The 15,700-nt window shown below is 36.0% G+C and overlaps 1 protein-coding gene across 1 annotated transcript in view; it reads left to right on the forward strand.

Annotated features, from left to right (window-relative positions):
* The window catches only part of TRDN (triadin), a gene marked incomplete at its 5' end in the record, with an annotated part of 426,652 nt that overhangs the window by 351,818 nt on the left and 59,134 nt on the right, over positions 1–15,700 (forward strand). Inside the window, 1 exon segment of the mRNA NM_001082743.1 lies at positions 13,102–13,131. Within this exon segment, the coding sequence (NP_001076212.1) occupies positions 13,102–13,131 (30 nt within the window).

The raw sequence follows: 15,700 nt of genomic DNA on the forward strand, positions 1-15,700 counted from the left end.
CTGCAGACACTTGCAAATTGGAGAAGTCCATTTTGAACTCCCAATTCTGTTTGTTTTTGTTTTTGTTTTTGCTTTTTTTTTTTTTTAAGATTTATTTATTTACTTGAAAGTCTGGGCCGGCGCCAAGGCTCACTAGGCTTATACTCCGCCTTGCGGCACCGGCACACCAGGTTCTAGTCCCGGTCGGTCGGGGCGCCGGATTCTGTCCCGGTTGCCCCTCTTCCAGGCCAGTTCTCTGCTGTGGCCAGGGAGTGCAGTGGAGGATGGCCCAAGTGCTTGGGCCCTGCACCCCATGGGAGACCAGGAGAAGCACCTGGCTCCTGCCATTGGATCAGCTCAGTGCGCCAGCCGCAGCACGCCGGCCGCGGTGGCCATTGGAGGGTGAACCAACGGCGAAGGAAGACCTTTCTCTATACCTTTCTCTCTGTCTCTCTCTCTCATCCACTCTGCCTGTCAAAAAAAAAAAAAAAAAAACAAGTCTGAATTACAGAGAGGCAGAGGCAGAGGAAGAGTGAAATTCTTCCATCTGCTGGTTCATTCCCCAAATGGCTGCAACAACCAGAGCTGGACAGTCTGGGCCAGGAGCCAGGAGCTTCTTCCAGGTCTCCCACATTGGCACAGAGACCCAAGGACTTGGGCCATCTTCTGCTGTTTTGCAGGCCATAGCAGACAGCTGGATTGGAAGTGGAGTTGCCCATATGGGATACTGGCACTGCAGGCAGAGGCTTTTAGTTATAAGGACTTGAATTACGTCATTTTCATTTAAAAACTGTAATTTTAATAGTTCAGCTAAGCACTATTAAAGAGTATAAGCAGGTATTATTATTATTAATGTTATTACTTAATATTAATCAATAATTATAATAAGCATTTAAATTGGTAATACCAACATTGGCGTAAAGAAGAAATATTTTACACTATTAGGTTATTTTTTGAACTTTGACAGTGTATTCTGTAAGAAGTTTATATTAATTATTGATACATGAAAACGTATAGAATAATTAAGTTTGAATTTCATCACATATGTATATGAGAACATTAGGAATGTCTCATGATTAAAAAAGATAGTGTTCTTTATTTATTTTTTTTTTTTTAGACAGGCAGAGTGGACAGTGAGAGAGAGAGAGAGAGAGAGACAGAGAGAAAGGTCTTCCTTTGCCGTTGTTTCACCCTCAATGGCCGCCGCGGCCAGCGCATCGCGCTGATCCAAAGGCAGGAGCCAGGTACTTCTCCTGGTCTCCCATGGGGTGCAGGGCCCAAGCACTTGGGCCATCCTCCACTGCACTCCTGGGGCCATAGCAGAGAACTGGCCTGGAAGAGGGGCAACCGGGACAGAATCCGGCGCCCCGGTGTGCCGGCGCCGCAGGCGGAGGATTAGCCTATTGAGCCGCAGCGTCAGCCAAAAAAGAGTGTTCTTAAAAAAAATAGTGTTCTTTTCTTTTGCCTGCATATCCTGGATATTATTTTAATGCCAAACATAGAACTATAAAAACACAGAATAAGACAGAGATGGATTGAGGAAAAGGGAGAGAAACAAAGAAAGATTGGGTTATGGACTGTTTTGAATCAGAAGCCTAAAGTAAAGCTTAGATACAATGTAGACATTAGTAACAAATCAGTATAGGAGATTCTGCCAAAGCAGGGGTTTTTGTGGGTGTATTTCATGTGCTTCCTATACCTGGAATAATTCCCCAGCACATAGTAAAAGTTAGATGAATGTCTTTGAATGAACAAATCTGAGTACAATTATGTGGTAAAATGGACCTGGAAGCCTATTTCTGAATCTGTTAATAGAGAAATTGATCTATTTGAGTTTTCTACAAATGTTAAGGTATTTCTGAAGAGAATATCATTATGTTTTTAGAATCATAGCTACAAATCACATTGAATCTGTTAAAAACTCATTGTAAGTTAAAATAAATATATTAAAAAATATTTAGCCAGGTACCTGGCACAAAAATAGCCAGTTAAGATTTTATGCAAATAACTACACTAGACAAGATTTGAGAATTAAAATTTGGTATCCCTTGCAAAATATGAAAAAAATAATTATTGTTGGCCATTTGCCTTAAAATTTCTTAAAAATTGTTTCATGTGACTCAAGTGCTGGAATCTTGAAATTTTTTCTAATTAAATTTATATATTGGTTTAGTAGTCAATTCAGTCAATTTAGTACAGTTTCCTTAGTAGGTTCTGAATCAGTCTATAACAAGGGCAGTTTTCTCAGCTGGTTTCAAATTTAAGAGAGGAGGGGCCAGCACTGTGGCTCACTTGGTTAATCCTCCCCCTGCTGTGCCAGCATCCCATAAGGGTGCTGGGTTCTAGTTCCAGTTGCTCCTCTTCCAGGACAGCTCTCTGCTGTGGCCCTGGAGGGCAGTGGAGAATGGTCCAAGTGCTTGGGCCCCTGCATCCACATGGGAGACCAGGACTACGCACCTGGCTCTTGGCTTCGGATCGGCACAGTGCACCAGCCATAGCGGCCATTTGGGTGGTGAACCAATGGAAGGAAGACCTTTCTGTCTCTCTCTCTCACTGTCTATGACTCTACCTGTCAAATAAAAATAAACAAATAAATAAATAATAATAATAAATTTAAGAGAGGTGCATTCTATGCAGATCCTAGTGAAATATCCAAGTCCTTTCTATTAAAAGAAACAAATGGGCAGGCGCCGTGGCTCAATAGGCTAATCCTCCACCTGGCGGCGCCGGCACACCGGGTTCTAGTCCCGGTCGGGGCGCCGGATTCTGTCCCAGTTGCCCCTCTTCCAGGCCAACTCTCTGCTATGGCCCAGGAGTGCAGTGCACCCCATGGGAGACCAGGAGAAGAACCTGGCTCCTGGCTTCGGATCAGTACAGCATGCCGGCCGCGGCGGCCATTGGAGGGTGAACCAACGGCAAAGGAAGACCTTTCTCTCTCTCTCTCACTGTCCACTCTGCCTGTCAAAAAAAAACTTAAAAAAATAAAAAAATGGAGAATAATGTAGCTTCATCAAAAATAACTAAGCTCTATTGTGTGAACAATGTGCCACTGGTCTGATGGTTCATCTTGTTACTGCTTTATGTGTTTTATACTCTTCCAAAAGTTACAATTTTCCACTTTTAGATTCCTCACACTTATTTTCTTCCTTTTGTAGTTTATGGAAATCAAAAAATGATCTTTGTTGTCCCTTAAAATATTTGGATGAAAATCTTCCTTTTTTATTTCAAACCAACCTGAAAACTGATTCAGTATTGTTGTAGTAATGGGATTTGACTTACAATCTTTCAGTTTGGTAAGGCAAATCGCTATATAGAAGGTTGTATGACTTGCCATCAAAGAACCGCATGGTGAGTCCTCTCAATTAAAGCAAGCATTTTGGATCTTTGTGTGTTTTAGCAGTCACGTCAACTAGACAGCTTTCTGTGTCCATTCTTGTTGGTGAATTGCACTGAAACAACATTAGAAAATGCATAAGAATCAAGCTTTCCCTTGTTGCCTAGTTTATGTATTCTTTGTTATTCAAAAACATGATAGTTTCATTAACTATTTGAATCCATTCTAAATCTCTCTTTTATCTTTCTCCTGACCAAACATGAATTTAGATGATTTACAATCCCCAATAGGTGATCTGGTTGATAAAATCATGCTCTTACCTGAAATGCTCTTTTCTGTTTTCTAATTTGGAGAATTAGCACAATGTTATTCTTATATGGAAATAGTTCTCAAGCCAGTGAAGTGCTTCACTCTTGAGAGAGATTTAGATGAGGGTTGATATTTAACAATGAAATCATATTCCCAGAGAAGAGGCTTCTGATACCTCTTGTGGGTGAGCATGGGGGTAATCTTCCATTTTATTTCATATATTGCCAAATTTAGTACTCTTTAACAGAAAGCATGTTAAGGAAGGGACATAGATCTACTTGTTTTTGTATAATACAAAGGAAGATAAGTAATATGAACTATTCATCTTTTCTATTCATCCATCCCTGATTTCAGAATAGAATATTCTCAAGTTCAGTCACTGAGATGGGTATGAACAATACAAAACAGAGCAGAAATAATGGTTTTTGTGGTGACCATCAGACATGTCCATTCATGTATTAACCACTTAACGGAGTAAGGTATGAAGGAGACATGTTTAAGGTGATGGAGTTTAGTGAATCTTAATAAATAAAAATGTTGTGCCCAACAGTGCTAATGAATTGAAAATGATCCCCAAGGCATTTTCTGTTCCAATAAAAAATTACCCAATTGTTGAATCTAAATGTGACATAATTTTCTCTTTTCCTTAGGTGAAATAGTCCCAAACAATATCAATGAAAAATTCTATGCATTTTAAAATATCTCAAAGTAAAATTATCATAGCATAGTTTTGAAAACAACTGTGTAGATAAAAATGAAGGATTTTTGTTAATAATGTAATTTCAGGGAAGGTCTGTATAATTAAAAAATATTCCTTAATATTTTAGCAGCATCTTTTATAAGTTGCTAATGTGGGTGTTTTTCGTGCATATATTTCTCACTAGGGTAGTCCTACATGTCACATGCTATTATCATTTGTTCATTAAAGACAATTATTATATGCAATGTGTGAAACAATGTACAATGCTAAGATCACAAAGACGAGAATTGCAATCCATGCCTATTGAGTTTCACAACTTATTTGGGGAAGACAAATGAATAAATGATGATAAATTATTACATTGTGGCTGGCGCCACTGCTCACTTGGCTAATCCTCTGCCTGCGGCCCTGGCACCCCGGGTACTATCCAGGTTGGGGTGCCGGATTCTGTCCCGGCTGCCTCTCTTCCAGTCCAGTTCCCTGCTGTGGCCCAGGAAGGCAGTGGAGGATGGCCCAAGTGCTTGGGCCCTGCACCCTCATGGGAGACCAGGAGGAAGCACCTGGCTCCTGGCTTCGGATCTGCACAGTGCGCTGACTACAGTGCACCAGCCATAGCAAATCTAATTTTTATGGCTATGACTAGAATTAAGATCATCCAGAAGAATTTAATTTTATTTGATAGATAATTTTGATAACCTAAATATTTTTGGGAAACCGAATTGCTTAAGATTTACAGAAGGCTGTTTCAGTGCTAAATGAGTGATTGAATAATTACAATGTGATGTCAATGCTACACCAATTTGTATACTTTAAAAAAGATTTCAAAGTAATGGTTCTAATTTAGCATCTCTATTTCTCCATTAGTTGTGTATTAACTTAATTTATCATGCTTGATCATGCTGCAAACAAAACATCTGGAGTCAGTTTTGTGAACATCACTTTAAATCCCAGTTGAACATTAATGGACAAGACCCAAAGTGTCTCTTCCTATACAGTTCAGGAAAAATAGAACTGAAATGGATTGTTAGAACATAGTGACCAACAGAAAGATGCTTTGTTAACAACTGAAAAGTTGCCAAAGAAATTTATTGTGGTCTAGCATCAAGAAATTTAACAAAATAATGGATGCCTAGAAAATAGCACCACCCTTAATCAATTTATGGCTAGTGAGGATGAAAAAGTCACATCAGCCACAAACCTCAATATAGTAGATCTTAAAGAATTTTTCAAACACTATCTTACACTTCCAAGACTTCCTTTTTTCAAAAAACAAAGGATACATTAATAACAATTTTACCTTTAATCTATGAATTACATTTCTATCTGTTTTAAAAAGAATTAAAAATAGCCTCCAGATATTTAGTCCCAATGATTGGAGCCAATTCTTGCTCAACAAATGGATTTTAGAAGACAAAAGGGAAAATCTCAAGGCAATAATTATTCTTTTATTCCTGATTTCCAACAACAAATAAGTAATAATCTCCCTCATATAATTTCCCCTTAAATCTACAAAAGTAAGTTATTAAAATTAGATAAATATTGTTGTTTAAACTAGGAAACAGTTATAGTGTATTTTTTAAATGAAACTGCTTCTACATGAAAATATCCCAATAGGAAAAAATAAATATTTGTTTAGTCAAATTCATATACAGATCACATGGCATTTTATTTTATAGTTTAATATTGTGTTTTATATATTTATAATTTGTATTTACTTATTCCATCTTTACCTTGATAATTAAAAGCTTACAGAACCTTATAAGCCATGTAGCTGAACAATAATGACTTCTAGTAAAACGTAATACAAATTTTAATCCGATTGAAGCATGTGGTAAAAATCTTCTGATGCTTCTTGCCTCCTTCAAATGGCTTATTCATTCAGTACAGAGGATTCAGAATTTTGGTATTAATCTTCATGTCGATTTAAATGGTGAAGTGCTTGTTAGATGATCCTAGCTAAGACGTGTATTTACAGCAGAGCCGGCTTCTGCTCTGTGCTAAAGAGTTGTGGACACAGACGTATCTGGAATAGACTCAATGGTATTAAAACAAGCTTGTTAATATGCCCTGAAACTTAAACATGCTCCCACAGCAGAAAATCTATCAGGAACTGAGTAAACACACTTTCTAAAAAAGCAATAAACCTAAGAGGAATTAGTGCTGCAACATTTCAGCTTGATTTTTATCTGCCTGTGTTTCCCTATTTATTGATGTACTCTTTAGGTTTAAATTAATGTGGCTTTTTTGCTTTTATTTGCCATCCATGCATCCTTTTTTTTTTTTTCCTTTTTATGTTTATTTATATGTAACTGAGAAGTAATTGTGCATGAGGCACAATGCAATGTTTTGATAAATGTATACACGGTAGAAAAATCCAATCAACTAATTAATACATTAATCACCTCACATAATTATTTTTTTGTGTATGGTGATGAGTTTAAAAATCAATTATTTCACTAATTCTACATAGTTTTCCACAGTGGCTGCACTAATTTACATTCCCATCAACAGTGTATTAAGAGTTCCCATTTCTCTACAGCCTTGCCAGCATTTGTTGCTCTATCTCTTTTGGATAATAGCCATTCTGACAGGAGGGAGGTGATACTTCATCATGGCTTGCGTGTACATACAGCCAAGTGATTTTGACACAGTGCTCAGATCATACATTGGAGAAAAGATAATCTCTTCAATAAATGGTGCTGGCAAAGCTGGATGTATAAATGTAGAACAAAATTAGGTCTCTACCTTTTACCATATACAAAAATCAACTCAATGTAAAAGACTTAAATTTAAGACTTGACACTATTAAGTTACTGGAAGAAAATGTAGGGGAAACACTGCAAGACACTGGTGTAGGAAATGACTTCTTGGTTAAGATCCTCAAAGTACAGGTAGCAAAAGCAAAACTAGAAAATTTGGTTTAATCAAATTCAGAAACTTCTGGATATCAAAGGAAATAATCAATGGAGACGTCTGCAGTATGCGGAAAGTATTTGCAAGCTACTTATCTGACAAAGGATTAATATCCAGAATATATCAGCAATTCAAAAAACTGAACAGCAAAAATACAACTACCTTCAATTAAGAAGTGGGCAAAGGACTTCAACAGACAATTCTCTAAAGATATCAAAATCACCAACAAATATATGAAAAAATGCTCAATCACTAGCCATTATGGAAATGCAGAACAAAACTGTGTTTGTTAATTTTTAGCTTTTGGATAGTAGCCATTCTAACTGGAGTGAGATGATACCTCATTGTGCATTTCTGTGGTGGCGAGTGATCTTGAGTAATTTTCCATGTATCTTTGGCCATTTGTATTTCTTCTTTTAAAAGTAACCTATTCACATCCTTTGACCTTTTTTTTTTTAAGCTGGATTTTTTGTTTTGTTGTTAAATTTTTTGAGCCACTTACATATTCTGAACACATTTATCTAATGCATAGTTTGTAAATATTTTCTTCCATTCTGTCAACCGTCTTTTCACTTTGTTAATTGTTTCCTTTGCTTTCGGAAGCTGAAGAGTTGATATAATCCTATTTGTCTGTTTCTGTTCTCATTGTCTGTGCCTTTTGGGAGTTGTCCAAAAACTTATTTACTATACCAGTGTCTTAGACTGATTCCCCCAGGTTTTCCTCTTGTAGTTTTATAGCTTCAAGTCTTGTATTTAGAGTCTTGATCCATTTTGAGTTAACTTTTTTATAGGTTGAAAGGTGGAGGTTTTGTTTCACCTAAGTGTGGAAATCTGTTTCCCCATGCAATTTATTGAAGAGACTATCCTGCATTTTGAGCATATTTGTCAAAGATAAGTTGGTTAAAGATGTGTGGATTTATTCTTGGAGTTTCTATTTGTTCCATTGATCCATGTGTTTATTTTTATACCAGTATCATGCTGTTTTGGTTTAAATAGTCCTGTAGTATATCTTCAAGTTTGTGATGCCTCTGGCATTGTTTTGTTGCACAACATTTTTTTTTTTTTTAGCTATTTAGGGTACTTTATGTTTCTATGTGAATTTTAGGATTTCCTTTACTATGTCTTTGAAGATTGTAATTTTGATTGAAATTGAATAGAATTTATACATTGCTTTGGGTATTTTGGACTTTTTATAATAATACTTCTTTCAATCACTGAAAATGGAAGGTTTTATTTTTCTCATTTATGGTGTCGTCTTCTATTTCTTTCATTAGTGTTTTGTAATTCATATTGTAGATTTTACATCCTTGATTAAATTTATCTCAAGGTTATTTTGTGGTTATTGTGAATTGTGTTGCTCTTATAAGTTCTTTCTCAGCAAGAGCAGCTGATGTATAATAATGCTACTGAATTTTGTTGATTTTTTGTCATGCAGATTTGCTGAATTTTCTTCTTAGTTCTGATAGTCTCTTACTGGAGTCTTTTGTTTCTGCCATATAGAGAATCATGTTATCAGAAAACAGAAATAACTTCATTTCCTTCTTTTAGATGTGTATGTCTTTTATTTCTTTTGCTTGCCTACATGATGTGGCTACAACTAAAAGAATTATATTTAATGAAAGTGGTGGAATTGGATATCTTTTCTGGTTCTCCATTCAATATGATGTTCTCTTTGTACTCATTTAATATATCCATCAGTGTATTGACATAAGTTCCTTCTATAACCCAATTTTTCAAATTGTTTTTATCTTGAAAGAATATTGTCATTTACTACATACTTTTTTCTGTATGTATTGAGATAATAGTACCTTTTTATCCATTATAGGTTTGTTGTGATATATCATGTTTACTGATTTGTGCATGTTGAAACATTCCTGCATCCTTAGGATAAATCCCTTTTGATTAGAATGGATGATCTTTTTGATATGTCATTGGATTTGTTTGCTAGTAATCTGATAAGGACTTCTTGCACCTTTATTCTTCAGACAGATTGCTCTGAAATTCTCTGTTTTTCGTTGTTTTACCCTTGTTTGGTCTTAGAACTAAGAAAAATACTGACCTCCAACAGTGAGTTTGGACGTGTTCTTTAGACCATCTTTTTTATTCAATATATCTGTTAATTGACAAAGTCTGTTTCTACATCTTGACTATTGTGAATACTGCAGAAATGAAATTGGTAATGCAGATAGATTTTTGACATATTGGATCCTTTGGTAATTTATTTCTTGAGGAACCACCATATTATTTTCTAAAATAAAGATACTATTTTACAAACTCATCAAAAATGCATAAGGGTTCTCTTTTCTTCACATTCTCAACAACACTTGTTATCAGTTGTTTTTCTTTTAATAGTTATAATAGGTGTAACATGATGTCTCATTGTAGTGTTGATTTGCATTTCTGAGATGATCATAGATTTTGAGTATTTAAAAATGTATCTAGTGATCATTCACAACTCTTCTTTGAGAAATATCTGTTAAGCTCCATTGCTCACTTTTTAATCAGTTTATTTGTTTTCTTGCTGTTGAATTTCTGAGTTCCTTATTTATTTTGGATAATAGCCATTTAGCAGATATATGGTTTACAAATATTATCTCCAAACCCATAGATCGTATCCTCACTCTGTTAGCTTTTTTTTCTTTTTTAAGTTTATAAGCTTTTTAGCTTGATGAAATCCCGTTTCTATATTTTTGCTTTTATGGCTTGATCTTTTGAAGTTCTATCTAAGAAATCATTACCCAGACTGATATCATCCATGTCCTCCATGTTCACTTTTAGTAAATTTTTGGTTTTTGTTTTTATATTTAAACCTTTCATTCATTTTCAGTTGATATTGCATATGATATCAAATAAAAATCCATTTCCATTTTTGGCTTTATTTTTATTTATGTTTTCAAAGGTTTATTTATTTGAAAGGCAGAATTGCAGGGAGAGAAGGAGACACAGAGAGCAAGAGTGAGAGAGAATCTTCCATCTGCTGGTTTAGTCCCCAAATGGCCACAAAGACCGGATCTGGGCCAGGCCAAAGTCAGGATCCAGGATCTTCTTGATCTCCCACGTGGGTTCAGGGCCCAATCATTTGGGGAATGCTCTGCTGCTTTCCCAGGCACATGAGCAAGTGCAAGTGCAAATGAAACAGTGCAGCCTTGAATGTGCTCCCAGATGGGATGCTGGCATTGCATGTGGCTTTAACCCACTGTGCCACAACCCCAGCCCCAAGCCCCAGATCTTTTTTATTTTAAAAGTTTATGAAAAAACAGAGCTACAAATGGGAAATAGTACATTTATATGTTATTTTATTACAAAGAAATTAACATGGAAAATAGAGAAAATATAAAATATAATTTAAAAAGCTAAAATAGCCATAATTAAATGTTTTTGTAAAGATTTACTTATTTACTTATTCAAAGGTCAGAGTTACACAGAGAGAAGGAGAGACACTGAGAGAGATTTTCCATCTATTGGTTCATCCCCCACGTGGCAACAACATTCAGGGCTGAGCCAGTCCAAAACCAGGATCCAGGAGCTTCATTAAGGTCTCCCAAGTGTGTGGCAGGGGCCCAAACACTCGTGCCATCTTCCTTTGCTTTTCCCAGGCATCCAGCAGGGATCTGGATCAGAAGTGAAGCAGCAGCAGCTCTACCTACTAGGCCACATGCTGGCCCCAATGTTTTATATTACATATATTATATCACATATAGTAATGGTTTTATTATTTATATATATGTATATATATATATGTCAATGTACCTTTTATATTTCACTTTCAGCCAATTCCTATTTCCATAAGAATACCAATGTATCAAAATTACAGTTTGCTTTCCCTCATAAAATAAATAACTCTTGGATTATATGAATCTGATTTTATATCACATCCTTTACAGATCTCAATCACAAATGTCAATAGAATGTTACTATCATTCAGACTGAACATAATCAACACAAGTAGGCTGCTTTTAACTTTATTTTTTTTAGTCTATGTACATTGAAAGCTTTTTCCCTGTAATTAAGCCTATTTGCTAAAATATGCTACGTAAAATTCTCTGGGCTTTGGAATGTTGCAACATAACTATGTCTTTATGTTAAACACATGCTAGCAATAATTGCAAACATTGCTACCATACTGTGGTTTTCAAACTTCAGCATGTATTAAGAACACCTGGAAAGTTATATTTATATGGTAAGAACCCAGGTGATGCTGTTCTGGAGCCACTACTTTATGGATTTTTCCTCCGACTTGTCCTTACTAGTGCTGCCTAAACATGGACCTTAGGAAATATGAAGGCTCAGAGCATGTACAGGCAGACATACACAGGCACTGTAATCATCCATATTTCTATATGTGTGTTTCCTGTGAGGTTACCACAGAATCTACACTGGTTCAATACATTTTTCAACTGAATGAGTAAGATCATTAAACTGTAATTTAAATGAACTAAGGGATATTTAGATTTTATAGGCAAGATTTCATTATTAGGACCTCTTGGTTCTCCTCTTTCTACAGGTTTTATCCATTGATTATAAAAAAATCACTAAAAAAATCCTAACCTTATCTGATTTGTATCATATTGAATGTTGATTTCTATCCTTCTAGAGCAATAGTTTGGACACATAATGTTACTCACCTGAAAAAGCTGTTAAATTGCATATTTCCACCTCCAAAGCAAGAACCTGCATTTCTGTGACCAGGAGACCTTTGAAGACCACTGAAATGAGACTTAGACTGCCATGGATTTCTGAATGGGAAAACACAGGCCCACATAGTGAATGCATGTGTGCACACATACACACACAGACACTCTGTATGGTTTATGAACTTCAATTTTTAGTTTGAAAAACAAGAAAGCTATTTCAGATCACTTATAGGATCCTTCCATTAAAATTAATTCATTATGTGTTGTAAATTTGCAAGGTTTTAAATAAAAAAACATTGTAAGGTCCTACTGGGCCTGTTTGATGATATTTCTGTTATATTATCTAATACAAATTCTCCAATGAATGTATTCATATGTATTATATGCCTGAAATAATGTTACAATTATGGATTTTGGAAAATTTAAATTGGATAATAATCATCTAAATTATCTTCACAAAAATAAATTATGGTAATTCTTAGGGGTACAGGGAGTTGATTTGCTCATTAAATCAGTAATGAGGCCATTTCTGTGATGTAATTAACCAAATGATGACATTGGTGAGTAAAGTCATAGAAGAACAATTTATACATGTAATTGGAAATTTTACTTTTCTCACTTTTAAAACTCAAATTCTAAGCAATACCATAATGAGTAGGCTTTAATGGTTTTTGATATATATATATATATACACATATATATCAGTCATATTATAGACATGATTAAAAAGCTTGAGATTATAGCACACAAAATTATTTCATAAATGAATTAAGAGTAATTTGGGGCCAGTGCTGTGGTGCAGTGAGTTAACGCCCTGGCCTGAAGTGCCAGCATCCTATATGGGCACGGATTCAAGACGCGGCTGCTCCACTTCTGATCCAGCTCTCTGCTATGGCCTGGGAAAGCAGTACAAGATGTTCCAAATCCTTGGGCCCCTGCACACGCATGGGTGACCCAGAAGAAGCTCCTGGCTCCTGGCATCGGATCAGTGCAGCTCCGGCCATTGCGGCCAATTGGGGAGTGAACCATTGGATGGAGGACCTCTCTCTCTCTCTCTCTCTCTCTGCATATCCTCTCTATGTGTAACTCTGACTTTCAATAAATAAATAAATCTTTAAAACAATGAATTGAGTAATTTAACAAATATTTTAATGTTAAAATTATATATGGATATGTGAATCAGAAATATCATTAAAATAATCATTGTTATCAATGTTATTTTATATTTTTAGAGCCACAAATCAAAAAAGAAGAGAAACCAGGTATGTATATTTTATCTACATATGCATTATATATGGATATGTGAATCAGAAATATTATTAAAATAAATTATTCACTGTTTATTAAACAGTTAATAATCTAAAAAGACATTTTGTATGAAGCAGATTATTAAAAAGTCTTTATTGGCATTACTCATTTTAACAATTTTAGTAATATAATGGTTAATAAGCCAAACCACATAGACCTAACTGCAATATAGATCTCTGACTATTTATAGACACACAAAATTTGAAGATTAATATTACTTTGAAAGTCATAATGTAGGTGATTAATAGCAGACTGTATAATAATTGATTACTATACCAAGTAATTTATTATCATCTCAATTAATTTATTATGTACATCAGTAAACAAAATGGCTCGTGGTATAAAATGTGGATGCTTATCATTCTTTTTCTTTGTTTTTATTTTTCCCTGTAAATTAGTTAATTGCTATTCTTTGAGTATCAATTAAGTGATGCATACTTGGTCTCATTGTAGGAAACAGAAAAATGTATGTTTCTAATTAAGATGGCATAGTTCCAATGTAATGAACTAGAATTGAATATGAGAGGTAATTAGAACTGGTAGCTAATTGTTGTAGGAATGATTTAAAATTTATTATTCCAAGTACAATTCGGCATTCAGCATTTAATAGGATTATTGTAAACTGGTCTTTCTGTAACCAACTCAATAATTTAAAAGTAACAGGCTCATCTGAAAGAGATTTTCAGCAAGATTGCCACTCAAGGTTAGAATATCTGTTTATTTTTGGACAGAACATCTGTTGTATTTACTTACACTTTTTTTTTAAAGATTTTAAAAGATCTATTTATTTGAGAGAGAGAGTTACAAACAGTGAGAGGGAGAGACAGAAAGAAAGATAGGTCTTCCATCCATTGGTTCATTCCCCAAATGGCCGCAATGGCCAAGCTGTGCCAATCCAAAGCAAGGAGCTAGGTTCTTCTTCCTGGTCTCCCATGTGGGTGCAGGGGCCTAAGGACTACTGCTTTCCCAGGCCACAGCAGAGAGCTGGGTTGGAAGAGGAGCAGCCCGGGCTAGAACTGGAGCCCTTATGGGATGCCGGTGCCGCAAACAGAGGATTAACCTACTGGGCCATTGCGCCAGCCCCCCGCTTGTTTTAATTTTAAAGTATTATTGTAATATATATGTATATATGACATTTCTAATACATATATATGTGTGTGTGTGTGTGTGTGTGTGTATTTGAGGCCTCAGTTATTAACTCACCCATGAATTGGAGCAGAACAATGGATTCTCCTTAGAAAAATCTCTGACCTATCAGCAGCAAGGATCTTATGGCCTTATCTCAGAAAACTTTGCATGATAGATTCTTTTTTAATTTATTCAATGTTTATTTGTTGATAATTCCAACATGCCAGGAATCATGCTAATTTTTGAAACAATTCCTGTTCTTGGTTATATGAAAGTTAATAGGATATTTGAGATAATAATTAGCACTAAAATAAAGGTAATTTAAGAATACTATTGGAATATGAAAGGTACAGTTAACTCAGACTGAACAGTTGAAAGAAAGATACTTAAAACAGCTTAAAACAGCTTTGTGCTTGTGTGTGTGTGTGTGTGTGTGTGATGGTTGAGTATTAAACACAATTTAATGAAAAAAAAAAGGATGTTCTAGACAGATAGATCAACATATATATCAGTACAGAAGCAAAAGAAACATAATTTGGTTATTAGAATACATCAGTCTGGCTTTTCAAAATGGTTAATAGTGAGAAGAGGCTGATGGACTCCTTAATAGAGCAGGTAGCGATAACTGGAGTTAACAATGGAGGATATGCTTAAGAAAGAGATGTGATATGTGAAATGGCAGGATGTGCTTTTTAGATAACCTCTGTCTACAGAGATGAAAGAAAAGTGATGGGAGATAGTCTTTGTCTTCATGACCAGTTGGTATGATCTTAGAAATTGTGATGCAGGGCCGGCACCGCGGCTCAATAGGCTAATCCTCCACCTAGCGGCGCTGGCACACCGGGTTCTAGTCCTGGTCGGGGCGCCGGATTCTGTCCCGGTTGCTCCCCTTCCAGGCCAGCTCTCTGCTGTGGCCAGGGAGTGCAGTGGAGGCTGGCCCAAGTGCTTGGGCCCTGCACCCCATGGGAGACCAGGAGAAGCACCTGGCTCCTGCCTTCGGATCAGTGCGGTGCGCCGGCAGTGCGTCGGCCGCGGCGGCCATTGGAGGGTGCACCAATGGCAAAAGGAAGACCTTTCTCTCTGTCTCTCTCTCACTGTCCACTCTGCCTGTCAAAAAAAAAAAAAAAAAAAAAAAAAAAAGAAAGAAATTGTGATGCAAGGAACTGGTAGATTGATTAAAGTGCTGTCATAGCGTGTCAGTTTCCTGTGGCTGTGATAAGCACCACAAATTGGGCAGGTTAAAACATCAGAAACACATTCTTTTGCAGTTATGGAAGTTGTAAGTCTAAAAATCACAATGTTGGTGGGACCATGCTATCTGAAGACTCTAGGCGAGAATCTGTTCCAAGTCTTCCTCTTAGATTTGGGTATTATGGCAACCTTTGGTGTTCCTTG

Source organism: Oryctolagus cuniculus, chromosome 5 (genome assembly GCF_051225735.1).
Source record: "Oryctolagus cuniculus isolate XC-2025 breed Fujian yellow rabbit chromosome 5, ASM5122573v1, whole genome shotgun sequence".
Classification (NCBI taxonomy): domain Eukaryota; kingdom Metazoa; phylum Chordata; class Mammalia; order Lagomorpha; family Leporidae; genus Oryctolagus; species Oryctolagus cuniculus.